The sequence below is a fragment of the Nyctibius grandis genome, chromosome 10 (genome assembly GCF_013368605.1).
Source record: "Nyctibius grandis isolate bNycGra1 chromosome 10, bNycGra1.pri, whole genome shotgun sequence".
In the NCBI taxonomy this organism is placed as follows: Eukaryota; Metazoa; Chordata; class Aves; order Nyctibiiformes; family Nyctibiidae; genus Nyctibius; species Nyctibius grandis.
In genome coordinates, this window is record NC_090667.1 from 5393728 (window position 1) to 5408292 (window position 14565).

A 14565-nucleotide genomic window follows, 5' to 3' on the forward strand; every position below is an offset into this window, starting at 1 on the left:
AGGCCACCCCTCAGCCAAAGCTGCTCTTCTCGTCGTGCCGCTGAGCCTGCAGAGCTGCGTGCGAGCTCGTGGGGCTCCTGCACCTGAGCAGCAGCTCTGTGGGTGCCTGTGGTGTGCAGCCTGGCTGGGGCGGCTGTCACAGGGCAGAGACCTGTTTTTTTCACAGCTGGTATCGCAGGTTGTTACAGCCCCAGGTCAGCCGCAGCACTGGCATGGCAATGCCCACCCAGGGCTCCTAGCTCTCCTCCTGCCAAGGGTAAATCAAGGAGTAAAGGTAACAGAGTTGTGCTGGATAAGCAAGAGGAAAATCCCCACTGGGAGGAGTTTTAATATTCTCCATGTTGCCCTCTAACAAATCCTCATAAAAACTTCTTATGATATTTAAAATATATTTCTTTATGCTACTGCAGTACCAGGTGACCTACCCAGTGGTGTTCTGGTGTTGACACAGTGATCTGTAATGGGTCTCCTAGTAAATGTATATGTCAGAGAGAGACATTTAGTACTGTCCAAGCATCAGTCAAAATGTTCTTTTCAGAATAACTGTACCCAAGTGTGAGCAACATCTGGCTGTTAGGCATTTGCTGGAAAACACCAGTGGTTTGATGTTCCCACAGATCACTTCTCCTCCAGAGCAGATGGGGTTTGTATTCTCTCCAGCTTTCCGTCGTGCTCAGGGCAGTTCCAGGCAATATTTGGGGGGGAGATGCTTTATGAACTGTTGCCTTTCCAAAATGAGAACTAATTGCTGTTTCCTTAGTGAATGAGACTCTGAACTGTCCCTTTGCCCACTGATGAGGGATATGATGGGTCACAAAGTCTGCCTGACTTGCATGCATGTTTTCTGTGTAAGGACTCCAGGGAGAGCTTCTAGAGCACAGGGTGGTTATATTTGGTGAGTAAAAGTATTCTGAGCAACTGCCTCTTCACACTTCAGCAATGGCTGGGAGCAAACAAGCTTTTACCTTCGCTTCTTTCCAGATGCATCTGTGCTCTGAAATCCAGTTATGGATCATGGCTTTTTTAGCTGCCTGGAAGCACTCAGAGGATCTCTGCTTAGTGGGGACATCACCCATTACATTTTTGTCACAGTGAGAATTTTCTCTCCCTTCTCTTTCATGAGTGCCTGCTGTATTGAACAAACAACTCTGCCTTTTTACAGAGCTGCACAGGACTGGGTTTCCCAGCAGCTTCCCTCTGGCTGGGCATGGCAATAGCTCTTCACTGGTAATGAACACGGGGCTGTTTTCTTTCTGACTGTGGTTACTCCCTAAAACTGCTCCCTCATCTCTTCTGACATACTTCAGCTCTGAGCAGACCACTTCTTTCTGCACTGGTCTTGGGGAGGGAAGCCTTGGAAAACCAAATACTCGTGGCAAATTGGGTTTCCTTGTGGCTTTTTCTTCTGTGGTTGGGGGATGAAGTTCACTGTTTGGAGAGGAAGAGTTGCACTGTGAGTAACCCATGCTGGAGTTTTTAGTGTACAAAGCAGCCTTGGAGGAATAGAGCTTTCCTGCATGGGTGTAAATCTGTGCCAGGGGGTCCTCTCTGGACCAGATGTCAGCTTCTGCAGGTGAGACTTTCCCCAGCGGCACCACATTTGAGATGAAATTCATTGATTTACATTTTGACATTTCCTGCTGTGTCCTCCCAAGGGATGGGGACCATGACCTGTCTTCAAGGGTCTTCAGAGTCTTTCTGTCCTGAACCTTATGGCAGCATTCAGGAAGGCCCGAAAAGGTGGGTCTGGCGAGGTGGCAAATGGATTGAATGTAATCGTCGCTGGAGTACGAGTCCGGGCTGGCTGCAGTGCTTCCAGTGCACTTCGGGTTGCTGGTTGAATCTTCCATTGCTTCCTCATGGGTTTCGCATATGGTTGGGAGAGGCTTGGAAAGGCTCAGTCTTATCCGGGGTGCCATGGCTGCAGAGAACAGACCAGACAAGATCAGCATGTGAAGGCCAGGTAAGGAAATTCTGGGCTTGTTTCTTACAGTTCGTGCTCCCTGAGCCACCTGATGTTTTCTTGAGGCGAACAGCAGTGTTTACAGAAACTGCATTTTAAAAGTTTGCTGGCAGTACTTTTATATCCACGACTTCAGAAAGAGCCCATATATACAAAAGAAGCCACATGATTAAGTGCAGTAGAAAATGACAGGTTCATTAAAGAGATCAGCAATGGTGCTCCCTTCTGAAGCAGTGAAGGGGTCAGCAGGTGAAGCCGTGTGGTGCAGGTGCACCAGCTCGTCTCACTGTCCAGTTGTAGCAGCAAGGGACAAACTACTCTCCTTATTTAATACTCCACTCGTCTGTTTACTTTAACAGGAACAGGGCTCTGACTTCGTGTTGTGTCCAAACAGGCAAGAGCTATTCTCAAGAGAAGAGAAGCTGACCTACCCCCATGGGGAGCATCATGTAAATGAAGTGACATTATGGCTGATCTCTTCTAGAAGCTGAAGGTGATAATGTGCAAACCTGTTCTTTTTTGTCTCTGCCAATGGTTCATAAATGTAGCTATGGAGTGGTGGATCCTTTCCTGAATGATTACGTAGAGTCTAAGGGACTTGATTTATGTCCTTTATATTCAAATATTTATCCTCAATGCTTTCTAGGGTAGATTTCCATCAAACTGCTCCCCCTAGTCAGGTAAAACTTTTTTACAAATATTTTGTGTTGCAGTGTTTGCTAACTGTACTGATACTGGTTTTTCTCAAAATTGCCTCCCCTGTGCTTTTCTTATCTCCCCTTCTGGCAGAAACGACCGCATAGCCTGGATCCTCTTTGGTTTTTTTACTATTCCCCCCCGCAATGGCATTTGTATGTGAATAATCTGCCAACACAATATAGCTTTGTTGTGTGATTAAACACAAAAGTGCTTTGCTAGCTATTTTACCGCCTTGCTTGTCATTGCTGAAAATAAATCTGGCTTTATTGAACCTCTCTGCAAAGCTGCAGATCACATATGGAGTACAAGTGAGCAGCTCGTGCCGAGCCCAGGGCAGAGCTCACAGGGTGTCCATCCCTCCCTGAGCTGCTGCTGGCTTTTACTGGTTTCCATCTCAGGTGCTACTGGTAAAGTCAGCTAAGCCGAGATTTGCTGAATGGGGAGCAGGGTATGCTCATTTTAAACCTTACGGCCTTTTTATTTCTCTTTCTTTATTCAGTGTGCTCCTTTCTTCTCATTTCTTTAAGCACTAAGAAGAAGTCTTGCTCCTCCACCTTCCCTCCCACCCCTTGCCTGAGCTCGGCAGTGTCAGGATCCGGGCCTGCTCTGACTCCGGCGTCGAGGGGGCAGCCGGATGCTTCAGGTAACGGGCACAGATATGTCGTGTTAATCTATGATAGCACTAATCATTAACTAAGTCCTGTTAACGTGCCCTTCCTCTGGAAGGAAATTAAATTACCTATTTACAGTAAAACTCTTCCTATGAGATGGATCGGTTCCAGCCCGGATGCGACCCCCTTTGCCCCAGGCACCGCACCAGCAAGGCCCCGCTCTGTGCCGAGGCCGCCCTCCCGCCTGCCCCGGGCACCCACCAGCCCCGGAGCGCAGGACCCCCTGCCCTGCGGCCTCCACTCCCAGCCACGCCTGGGGCATCGCCGGCTGCGGCCATCCCAGTCCTTCCCAGCACCATTCGGGTCACAGCCCCATCCTGACCCCAGCCTTTGCGACGGCCTCCCCTTACCTGTACTGCTGCCCGGTGCGCGGGGACGGGCGCCTTTCAGCTCCCACGTCTCTCCCCTGCTCTCTCGCTCCCTGTTTTCTGTACAGAGTATGTGCTGTCTAACACCAACCCGTGCAGCAGCTCCCTGCCTCCCGTCAGCTGATTCCGCTGCCTGTTTTGTGGCTGTTGCTAAATATAACGCGCTGGCTGCCTGCCCTGCCGAGAGCCCGCAGCCGGCACACGCCGGGTAGCATCGGGACAGCCAGCGGGCACCAGGGAGGCATGGCCAGCCCATCCCAGGTGGGATGGTCCATGACAAATCCCTGCTGCTCCACTGCCTTATTGTATTACCCCACGTGAAATGTGAGCGCGGTGCCATGGTGGTGCCTGTGCTCCGAGTTGGGGGGTGTGAAAAGACGAGCCACAGTACCACCACATTTCATGGCTGAATGGTGAATCCTTAATTTTGAGCTGCTTTTTCTCCTTCTCTGCATTATTTCACAAGGAAATTCATGCTACCTCGCCAGGTTTGCCCCAGAGAGCAGGGGGTGCTTGCAGCACCGTCGTCGCTGCTCTCCTCCCTCCCTGCTCCCAGTTTTGCGCTGAGCCGTGCACCCACCGCAGAGGCACAGCAGCAGCCAGTCCCTGCGGCACCGGCACCAGCAGCCTTGTCCCTCCCAGGCTCCGCTCCTCTCACCCCCCTATCCCCACTGCCCCCAGCTTCAGCCCTGTTTGTGTTTTGCTGAGCTGGCACCCGGCGAGTGAGACCACACAAGTGCATTACGGCAAATCGCTTTGCCAGGAGGACTGGCAGCATCCGACCTTGCAGGTCTCTGGGCAGCAGGGATTTGTCTTTGTTTTCAGGCTTATTAACATGCTGCAAACTGATTGCAGTTTTAGTATAACCCCAGTATCCCTCTCGTAGCCTCCCTTGCAGCACCACGTTGGGTGGGGAGGTGAATAGTTGATTTGCAGCAGAATCTTCCTTCTGCTTTTATTTCCCAATACTGTCCTCCGAGGGAGCCTCGATAGCTGCTGTTCATTACCGGGGAATAGCCACACTGCCCAGCATCCCTGTGTGACCAAGGACAGAGTGTGACTGCGCTTCTGAACCTTGCTGCTCCCCACATCACCTGTCCTGAGCTGCTGGGAGGGATGGAGAGAAAAGCAGAAATCCTAGACCGAAAATCACTGCTTTAGTTTTAATGCAAATATTCTCAGTGTTATCAGCATTCGGGCTCGAATTTGGTCACCCAAGCCGACACTCAACATCCAGGTTCTTTCTTTATCTCCACTGGAAAGAAATAAGCAGCTCAAAAGGCTTGTGCATCCCTTCAGGATATGGTTCAAAGCAGAAATTATTTGCTTTCTGGAGATATCAGTTGCTTAGCTTTTAAATATAAAAGCTGTGCAAGCTTAAGCTGTTTGTCTGGGCTTCTGATGCCAAATAGCTGAACTTTGCCAAAATGACCCTCAGCTTTCATGCATTAAATGTGCTAACAGCAATGATCAGCTGGGATCATGCAGTAGCAACAACTTACAGCTTAGATTTCTCCTTCTTGCTTGCAGGCACCATAATTACCATCAAATGGAAAAAAAAACCCCTCAGACCCCAGCTCCTCTAAGCAGCTGCAGTATAAAGCTTGGGAAAGCCATTTCATGAGGAAAATCACTGATCTGGCAAAAAAATTCCACATGTGCAGATGTGCATGGATACGTTCTCTTTATAAAACTCCTAGAGAATGTCCCCTTCCCCTGGAAAGTCCCTCCTCCCCGCTGGAGACATCTCCTTCTCAAAGGCTGCGTGGTCTGATGGAGCAAGGCGCCAGGCTGGCCGTGGCCACCCCACCTGCAATGGCAGCAGCTCGGAGAGCAGCTGAATTAGGAAAACATCATCTCCAGGGGAATTTCAGGCTCAGGGTTGGGTTATCAGATGTCTAACAAGGTCAGGGCCTCTCCTAAAGCTTTTCCATATCATCATCCCTCTGTGTGGTTTTGGTGGTGTCCGGCAGGACGTGGCAGCCTCTGGTGGAGGACGGGGCTGCGGAGACCTTGGGCACCGTGCCGACAAGCTGCCCAAGAGCCTCTAAAGTGATCAGGGTCCGCACAAAATGTGTTTAGGTAAGATGTTTCTTTATGAAACTACACTAAAAATATGGGTTTGCAAAAAAAAATCCCTTCTATCTATTGAAATTAGTTTCTTCCAGGTGTCTGGTGTTACTGTAGAAAAATCACATTTATTCGAATTACTGTTATTGCAATTACCCAATATAGATAAACCTAGTATAAATGATTTATTCGCTGTCATCTTTTTTTACAGTCTTGATGATATGAAGATTAAAATATAAATTTAAAAATACCAGATACAGCTTAAAAAGTAGCTATCATTAACCAAATATAATTTACAGCAATACCTTTTTTTTTTTACCTCAACCTCAGCCATTCAGTTTTCTCTTTCATGGAGTATTTGCTGAAAGTGTTAATTAAAAAAAAAAAAAGATGCATCTTTGAATGCTTGTTTGTCTCTTTGCAAAACTGCTGTAGGCTTATTCCAAGCATTTGTAAGGATGGCTCTGGTTAAACCACCCCGGTCTCCTGTACTTATCCTCCCGTGAGAGCGTGGTGAATCAGCGTTCCTGCGTGCATGAAAACCGTAACCAAATGGATTAATAGCAAACAGAAAACAGCAACAGCAGCGGTGCCCAAGCTGCCGAGGAAAACACAAGCTATTAGTTCTGCAAGGCTTGGTTGAGTGTCTGAGATCTAAATGCTGTAGAGTTATTTTTTGCTTGGTTTTCTGTTCGTTAGCTTTTTTTTTGAATGCTGCCCGTTTTGGGGAAAGCCTTGTATTCACACGGTTTAGCTGAGTTGCACAAGTGTAACAGGCAGCTCTCCTTTGGGCATTGTTGAAGCTTGTTGAAGCTTGTTGATGTTCAGATAAACAAACCAATTAATCTTTGGGAGCCCTAAATGGACACCAAAGTCAATTCCCATTTGTGGTATTCTCAGGAAAAATACTCCTAATGCCAAACAGGGCTCTGGGCTGGCTCTGGCGTTGCTGGTGAAAGCCAACGTCCACCTGATGGGGCACCAGCGCTGCCAAGGCTGTGCCATCAATAACTTCTGCTTTGGCATATTGCAAGGGATATTTATTTGGGGGGGGAAAAAAATCACCTTATGCTTTCCAAAGTAATGAATCAGTACAGAAAGGGTAAAAGAGTAGAAGCTCCTCCAGGCTGGTTTGGCAAACCAATACCCTGTGGGTGCCGGCGGAGCTGGGCAGCTGTCGAGCTCCCCGGCTGGATGCGGGTCAGACCTGGTGGCACCGGTGTGACAGCTCAATGGTGCCTCATTGCTGCTGTGCTCAAGCCTACGGTGACACAGCTGCACCCTGGGACGCAGGCATCACTGCCCTGGCTGCAGCAGCAAAATCCCAGTCTGAAAGAAATCCCAGTTTTCGAGCTCCTGCACTGGCAGGCTGTGCCTGCTGCCAAAATCGGGTCACAAAGACACTAAACTGAACGTCTATTCCCTTCACGTTCTGGTTACAAGGTCTCCAAGGGACGTTTAGGGTGCCAGTTTCAAGCTTTCCCAGTAACGGGCAGAACCGTAAATTCACTTTTAAATTTTTTTTTCTTTTTATTAAGCAGTTTTACCCTGATTGGCAGCTCTCTGCCTCCGCTCATCTCTGCCCTCTCCTCCTCCTGGAGCAGCCGCAGCACCCCAAGCCACCAGCATCACAAAGGGATGGCCATTGACCTGTGCATGCGGTCCCACCACGCTCCTGCCTGCAGAAATGAGGGTTTTCAGTAAACCAGCAAATACTGTGACTGGTGCATGACTGGGCAACGCTGCCACCCCACTCCCTTGCTGCGAGCCGATATCTCAGAACATGTCAGAGAGTGTCATAAGGGAGCGGCGTTAATGCCGGGCTGGGCTGTAGCGTCAGCTCTTGCCAGGGCCAGGGTACAGGGTTAGCGTGACCCTGAGCACCTCCACACCTCATTGCAGCGAGCTGCTTCTCTCTTGCACATTTGTTCATTAAAAGTTCAGCAAAGGAAAACAGTTTGACCCAATTCGTGCCAGATTCCAGGTGATTTGTGTTCTCTAATTATATCCCAGCCTGTTAACTTCCCGTGCATCACAGCAAGCAGCCACTATGGTACACAGCAAAGATATTCCCGTGAAACATTAATGAGCTGTTTTCGTATTAACCAGACAGAGCTGGGTTAGAGATGTCGCACCCGCAGCTGTTGCCTTGACTGCAGCTCACACAGTAACCAGTGGCAGCTACTTGTACAAACACAATAATTGATGCACACAGATTTTCTGGAAATTACCAGGTATTTCTTGGTCTTTTTCAAGCTAGGAACTGGTTGCTGTGCAGGCTGGGTTACTGCAGCCCGTCACCACCGAGCACAAGGGTTGTCCGCATGAGCTGAGCTCTCCATCCAGCTGGGAACAAGGGTGGAGTCCTTTCGGGAGGCTTTGGAAAGGCTCGGAGTGATTTAGGCACTCAGTTTCCTTGGTGTACTGGTTTTGCAGGGATAAAATTTATAGAATCACTTTTCTGTTACATTTTGTTTCAGTTTGTGGCCAGCTGTGGGATGGTGAGCAAAGCCATTAGCAGTGAAAGCCAGGGCAGCTGCCCCAGGCTGGCCCACAGGTGTGTTGTATAACATTAACGTCATGGTCACTATAAATGGGAAAGCTGGTGGAGATGGGAGGGGGTGGTTTTTTTTTTTTTTTTGCTCTGTTCTGGTCTCTCTATTCTCAACAGTTACTACCCCTGGAGGGACTTGCCACCACTCTATGAGTTAAGTATAATTTTGTGTCTTTTGTATTATTATCGATATTAGTTTTCTTATTTTGTTAAATCTGTTTAATTTTTAACCCACGAGTCTCCCTCCTTTTCCCAATTCCCTTTCTCAGCTGGGGAGGGGAGATGGGGTGATAGAACAACTGGTTGTTGTTTAGCCCTGGGTGTGGGCTAAATGGAGACACTTGGGGTCTCAATGAAGCTTGGAGAATGCCTCCAGGGAGCCTTCGCTGGGAGTTTCTAGGCCGTGCCGGTGTCATGGGTTCCTCAGCCCAGCTCTGGGCGCTGGCTGCCCACGGCTGGCAGAGAGCTTGGTGCCAGTGCAGGCTTTTTTAAAGTACTTTGAAGCCTCATAGAGTGCAAACCTTGCTGGCTGCTCACTGGTGACTTCCCCTGGGAATCCAGCCCCGGTTATTTATTTGAAATAATATAAATATTTATATATTTATTTTATTACTGTTCTGCATAAGGTTACATTGTATCTTTGTATGTATGCATTTGCCATACATCATTTTAGATCAGAAATGCACATCCAGGCTCCAACAAAACACCTGACCATCCCAAAGTGCCTGAAGGCTGACGCAGTTTTGGCCCTTTTGGACGTGCCCCACGGAGAGGCTGGGGGCTGAGCGCTGGCGATGGTGGCAGGGCTCGGTGAGGACACTGTGCTGCCATCACTTCACAGCGTGCTTCTACCCAGGGTCCCATGAAAACCCCCGTGTCACCATGCTCGCAGTGGCTGCTTGAGGCCGGAACCCGTCAGGGTGGCCCAGGAACACGGATGGTGGCACTATGGTGAGAGCACACACACCCCATGCAGAAGAGAGGGTGGCTGCTCAGCTCCCGGGAAAGCTGCTTTGCTTCCCTTTGCTCTGGAGACCTCAACTGCACAGCAGTCCAGCTTTCATTTTTCAGGCCCTGGGCTCTCCATCTTTTAAATACAGAGATCAATTTTATTTTGGAAGCTGTCCCAGTCAGTCCCACACCCCCCGGCACAGATCACAAAGGACCCAAACAATTCGAGTAAACCTGCTGTAAATAACTTTTGTGGCATGAGAGGTTCTTTGATCACGAACAACTGCAGGACCATCCCGGTCACTCACAAGCAGAAATGGCCCCTTTTTGCTGCGTAAATGATTTGTTACAAGCTGCTCAGCACTCGGCTGTTGATCCAAGCTCCTGGCTCACCCAGGACAGGTTCGTCTTCCCGTAGCTGCTACATTTCTTTAATAAAAGAGCTTTCCCTGATTTAAAAAAAAAAAATCACCAGACCAGTTAATAATAACCATCACTGGAAACCCCTGCAGTGTTACTACCCTCTAAGCTTTCTGTCTTCAGCTGGAGCTCGGCTGTGTTTAGATGCCCTAAGAAATAGCACTCCCAGAAAATAACTTAATTCCTGAACTATTTTCTGTGCTTTGGGTGTCGGGGCTGATCATGGCTCTATTTCTTCACTGCTGCTGCTCTCTGTGTTTGTCTCCCACAGGCTTCATGCTTGTTCTTCAGCCCCCAGCTGCTGGTAAGGCACGAAGAGCTGTGCAACAGCATCGTCGAATACATCCCCGCTGCGGTGGGGACTGAGCTGAGCGGGTTTTGCTCCATCTGGTGCTTCCTGCAGCCCTGGGGTGCACAGAGCCCTTCTCACCAGACTGAGGGATTTTTCACCCTGGTACTGAAGTCCAGCAGCTGTTTCATAATTGTACTTCTTGTGCCATGCCACCATCTAGTGGTAACTCAACTAGAAACTCTGCATCTGGAGAGGCGAAGCAGCCTGAGCACATCCTCCATCACCGGCCTGACAGGAACCCAAGTGCTGCTCGGGTAGCACAGATGCAACGTGCAACTTCATCACCGAAGGCTGGTGGGAGCACTCTGCTGATGAAGCGTAAAAACCAGCAGATTAACTATGGTAAGGTTTCTCCCACATCTGTTATCCTGCTCTGCTGCTCGCTGTAATGAGTTTTTAGAAGTGTGCTTGCACTTGGTGTGGTTCTGTGGCTCCATCGCTTCAGAAAGCTGCTAATGAGGGAGGGGGGATGGTGGGGAGAAATGGTTGGGGAGAGAGCACAGGAGAGGATGCGTGCACACACACACGCATGTTCACACACCCACCCACATGCAGCTCCAATGGGGTTTCCAAGCATTCAGCCCCCAGAAGGGCTCTGCACCATTTTTGGACCCCTGTGAGCAAAGCCCGGTGTTGAGCCAGAAGCCCCAAGGGCGGGTGGCTGGAAATCATGCTGCACCCCCCCCTCCCTGCATGCAGGGGCAGTCAGATTTGCACGGCGCTTTGGAGGAGCTACATTCTGCCTGGTGTAATTGAGAATAACCTGAATAACTGCTTTCCTGGCCTGGAATTGCTCCTTGAACTGCTTTGCTTTATTTTTTTTAATTTTTTTTTTTTCAGAGAGCTCTCAGCGGAGCCAGCTGCTCCATTCCCTGACTCCATTTGCTCATTTCTGCACCACCAAGCTGTAAGTCCTTCTCCCAAGACATGAATATTTGCTCAGGGAGGCTTCGATTTACCAGCACAGGCTCCTTGCTCTGCGCAAGCTACCTCTAACTGGTGTTAGTGGGATTGCAAGTGGATTTGGAGGGTCTCTGCTGGGAAACTCCATCCCTAGCCCATTCCTCCTGCCTTTGCTGAACCAGCTGCCCGATGGGTAATCTTGCAGCACCTGGGACTGCCTGTGCACGAGCAAGAGATCCCCTCACACACAAGGAAGGCGAGTGTATGCACACACCATAAATTAACTCAAGCTATATATACATATATCAAAAAGCTGAGCCACCGATAATGCCCAGCACCAGTCCCCTTACAGTCTCAGCACTGCATAGGCCAATTTTATTTCTTCCAAGGCCATGAAGATAGCGGGGTCTTCCCTCAGCACCTCCTCAGGAGGTGGTCCTCAGGCACAGAAGACAGAGGTTGCAAATGTTGCGACCCCTTTTGCAGTGCGATGCAGGGTTTGGGCATTTAGCTTATAGCTTGCTGCCAACGTATCCCACCTGGAGGGTTTGCTTTTGTGGGGCTGCCTGGAGCCAGCTGTGGCTTTGTGTACAGGAACAGGCAAAACACCAGTAATGTGGTGTTTGTGGATGCCATGGGAGTAGGATAGTGTATGGATATCGTCTATGTGAACGAGATAGAGCATTCTCCCTTCAGCTTCGCTCTTTTAGGATAATGTTTCCTTTCCTTCCACTGCCAGAGAGCTTCTGCTTTAATGCGCACACTGCATTGAGCTGGGTAAATGATGTATTCAGTGGTGTGTAACCCGCTGTGATCCTGCACCACCCCGCAGCACTAGGCTTTCTGGAGAGAAGTTGTTATCTGCAATGAGACCTGAGTTGGGCCACTTGATTTAGAGGATGTAACGCCTTCAACTGGGTGAGGCTCCTGGAGTAAACACTCAGGGTGCTGCTCCCTAAGCACAGCTTCCAAGCACATCCAGCCCCATGGCAGGTGCCTGCTTCTGTCTTCAAATATTCCTGGAGAAAGAGGTGGTGTAATGGGCATCTTCAGGCATTTCAGAGAGAGAGAGAGAGGAAGACTGGGGGAGGGAGCGGTGTTGGATGTGTTTGAACCCACCATGGGTGCTTCTCGTGTCTGGGGTATAGATGTGGGACCCTTTCCTGTGGCCACTCTAAAAAACTGCAAGTCTTTGTGTTGGGAAAGCAAAAGCCAATTAAATATAACCCTTGTCACAGCTGTAAATTAGATGCTATAAGAATTGTCACAGTAAATGAAACCCAGGTTTTGGCTGGTCTGCTGTTTTATCAGGGCATTTAAGTAAGTAAATGTCTTTTCTATATTGAAAATGCTGAGGTGGTTCGTTACCTGATTAAAGAACATGTTGGACTTGAATGCACTGCAGGGTGCTAACTGAATAATCAAGGTAAGCGAGGATCTTTCAAATCCTCAAGCAACAAACTTCAAATAGATGGGAGAGATTCAATTATGCCTTAAAGGGAACCTGGCTACGAGCGTGCAGGATATGGCAGGAAAAATGTATGCAAAAGAATTTCATGGAAAGAAGCAATTATTTTATCAATAAGACACACAAAGAAAAATTTGCTCATCAGTCCTGAATAGAAGCCCAAATAACGGAGCCTTTTAAGGAGATGATACATGGACCAGGATGGATTTCAGCTGAATTAAAGGCTGAGAGCCTCAAGCAGGTTTAAGGGAGTTTAATTAATTTCTGTGCAGTTATCAACCGAGCTTTAGGTCCAGTGACTTCATGATATTTGGCCTTGGATGATGGATGTTGTAACAAGGACGTAGCACTTTGGCAGCAAGTGTATCCCAATCCCACTGCATTAAGGTAAAGTTTTAGAAATTGGATTGGTTTTGAGTCTGAAGATGCTGGTTCCTCCTCCCCCAGTGTCTCTGCATAATGTTACGTCAATGAAAAAGCACAGGGAAAAGTCAAACACTTTGCAAAAGAACACAGACATTTGAATTTAATAAATTATAAAATTAAAGATTCTAATTTGTATATACATTTTTAATATACAAGAAATGGCTATTTATTGCAATTTCTGTTAAGGCATATGTAAGTGAATGGGAGTTGCATATAGATACTCAGATGAACATAGCTAATACTGTGCATTGTAGGTGAGTACATAAGACATTAAATGCATTACGTAATAAAATAAAACATAAAACCCTTTTGAGTACTGGTAAAGCACCATTTCTAGAATTCTCAAAATATCTGAAAGCATTCTATGGAGATGTTGTGAGACTCTAAATATTGAATGGATATATGAATATAAAAAGTGATGCATTCATAATAGATTACAGACATTTTTAAAGGAATGGTGGTGGAAAAAAATGGCAGTAGATTGGAGCCAAAGGAACCAGAATTCATTTGGGATCTTTTTTCTGTTTTCCATGAGGGGCTGTCACCTGGATTTTAAGTTTAGAACAACAGAAAAAATGACAGTTTAGGAAGCTGTGTACTTGCATGGTTAGATCACAAAATGCATTGCTTAATGGAGCACATTGCTTTAGCTCTCAGGTCTCTGAGATGGTCTCTGCAGGAATATATTTACTTATAAATCCGCTCTCATTAGTTTCTGGGGATTAGGTTACATTATCACTCTCTGCTCATTATGTCTAAAAATGCAGTACCTGGGCAACAGCAAAATGGTTACAGAAGACACACTACGATGCTGCTCTTGCCCAATTACCACATTGTAGAAAAGAGGAAACTGTTGTCAATGTTCAACCAGCCAAAAAAAAAAAATGACCAAAATTTCCACTGCATGACAAGGAATGAAGATTAGCTGAGAGCAAAACCCCACCTATTGCCTTGGGCTGCTTTTTCTTCACCGAGAGAGCTCTGCTCTGTGTTTTCCAGTAGAAGTGAGGTACGTGTTCTTAGAAAACCACCATCATGGGGAACTGCTGAAAAAAAACACCTTCTGAAAAACTCATGCCAGCTTGAAAAGAAGGCATCTTTCCTGGTCTGAAGAGACCTTTTTTTCCCCCTCACACAGCAAGACTGTAAAGAGAAGGCAGCTAGTGGCTCTGCTCCATAAGGAGATGGAACGGTCTGGGTCCATCAGTGTCTCACTGTCTTGAGCAATCTAGACTGAAGCTGCTTCTTCAAATATCGTTTCAGTGTTCCCCAAGTAACAGCTAGAGAAATAGTCAGTAGAATTAAAACCAGCAAGAAATAAATCAAGTTAAATCTCCTAAAAGTTGAGATTGAGAAGGGAGCAAGCCCTTCCTAAATGCAGATGCCACTGGGCGTTGCACCGGGTCCCTAATGAGCACCAGACCTAGCATAGCACCACAGCAGCCTTCTGGGAGGCTGCTCCTGCTCCAAGATGCAGCAGAAGTTTCCACCTTAGCTGGAAAAAATCCTTTTGGTTTGTTGGATTGTGAACTGACTCACTCTGGAGAGAGAACAAAGTGGTCAAGTTTCTGAACTTTGAACCAGCTTTGCAAGTTCAGCAAGGTGTCCATGCCGCGCGTGAGCGAGCGAACCCCTGCGACCTGACCTTGCCCAGCCTAAGCAGTCCTGGCCACTGGAAGACACAGCTGGAAACGCTCAGCACAGAACTGCCCAGGCCTTT

The 14565-nt window shown here is 47.9% G+C and overlaps 1 protein-coding gene across 1 annotated transcript; it reads right to left on the reverse strand.

Annotated features, from left to right (window-relative positions):
* Positions 1-410: 410 nt before the first annotated feature.
* LOC137668228 (uncharacterized) lies at positions 411-3748 on the reverse strand. The gene is made up of 2 exons (XM_068409607.1): positions 3684-3748; positions 411-1921 (listed from the first exon to the last, which is right to left on the reverse strand). The coding sequence occupies exon 2, from the start codon at positions 1917-1919 to the stop codon at positions 927-929; it is 993 nt and encodes a 330-aa protein (XP_068265708.1). The 5' UTR covers positions 1920-1921; positions 3684-3748; the 3' UTR covers positions 411-926.
* Between the last annotated feature and the right edge of the window lie 10817 nt (positions 3749-14565).

What these genes read in the sequence shown, in the direction of transcription:
- LOC137668228 (XM_068409607.1), bottom strand. Translation starts at nt 1,919, where the DNA reads ATGGCACCCCGGATAAGACTGAGCCTTTCCAAGCCTCTCCCAACCATA.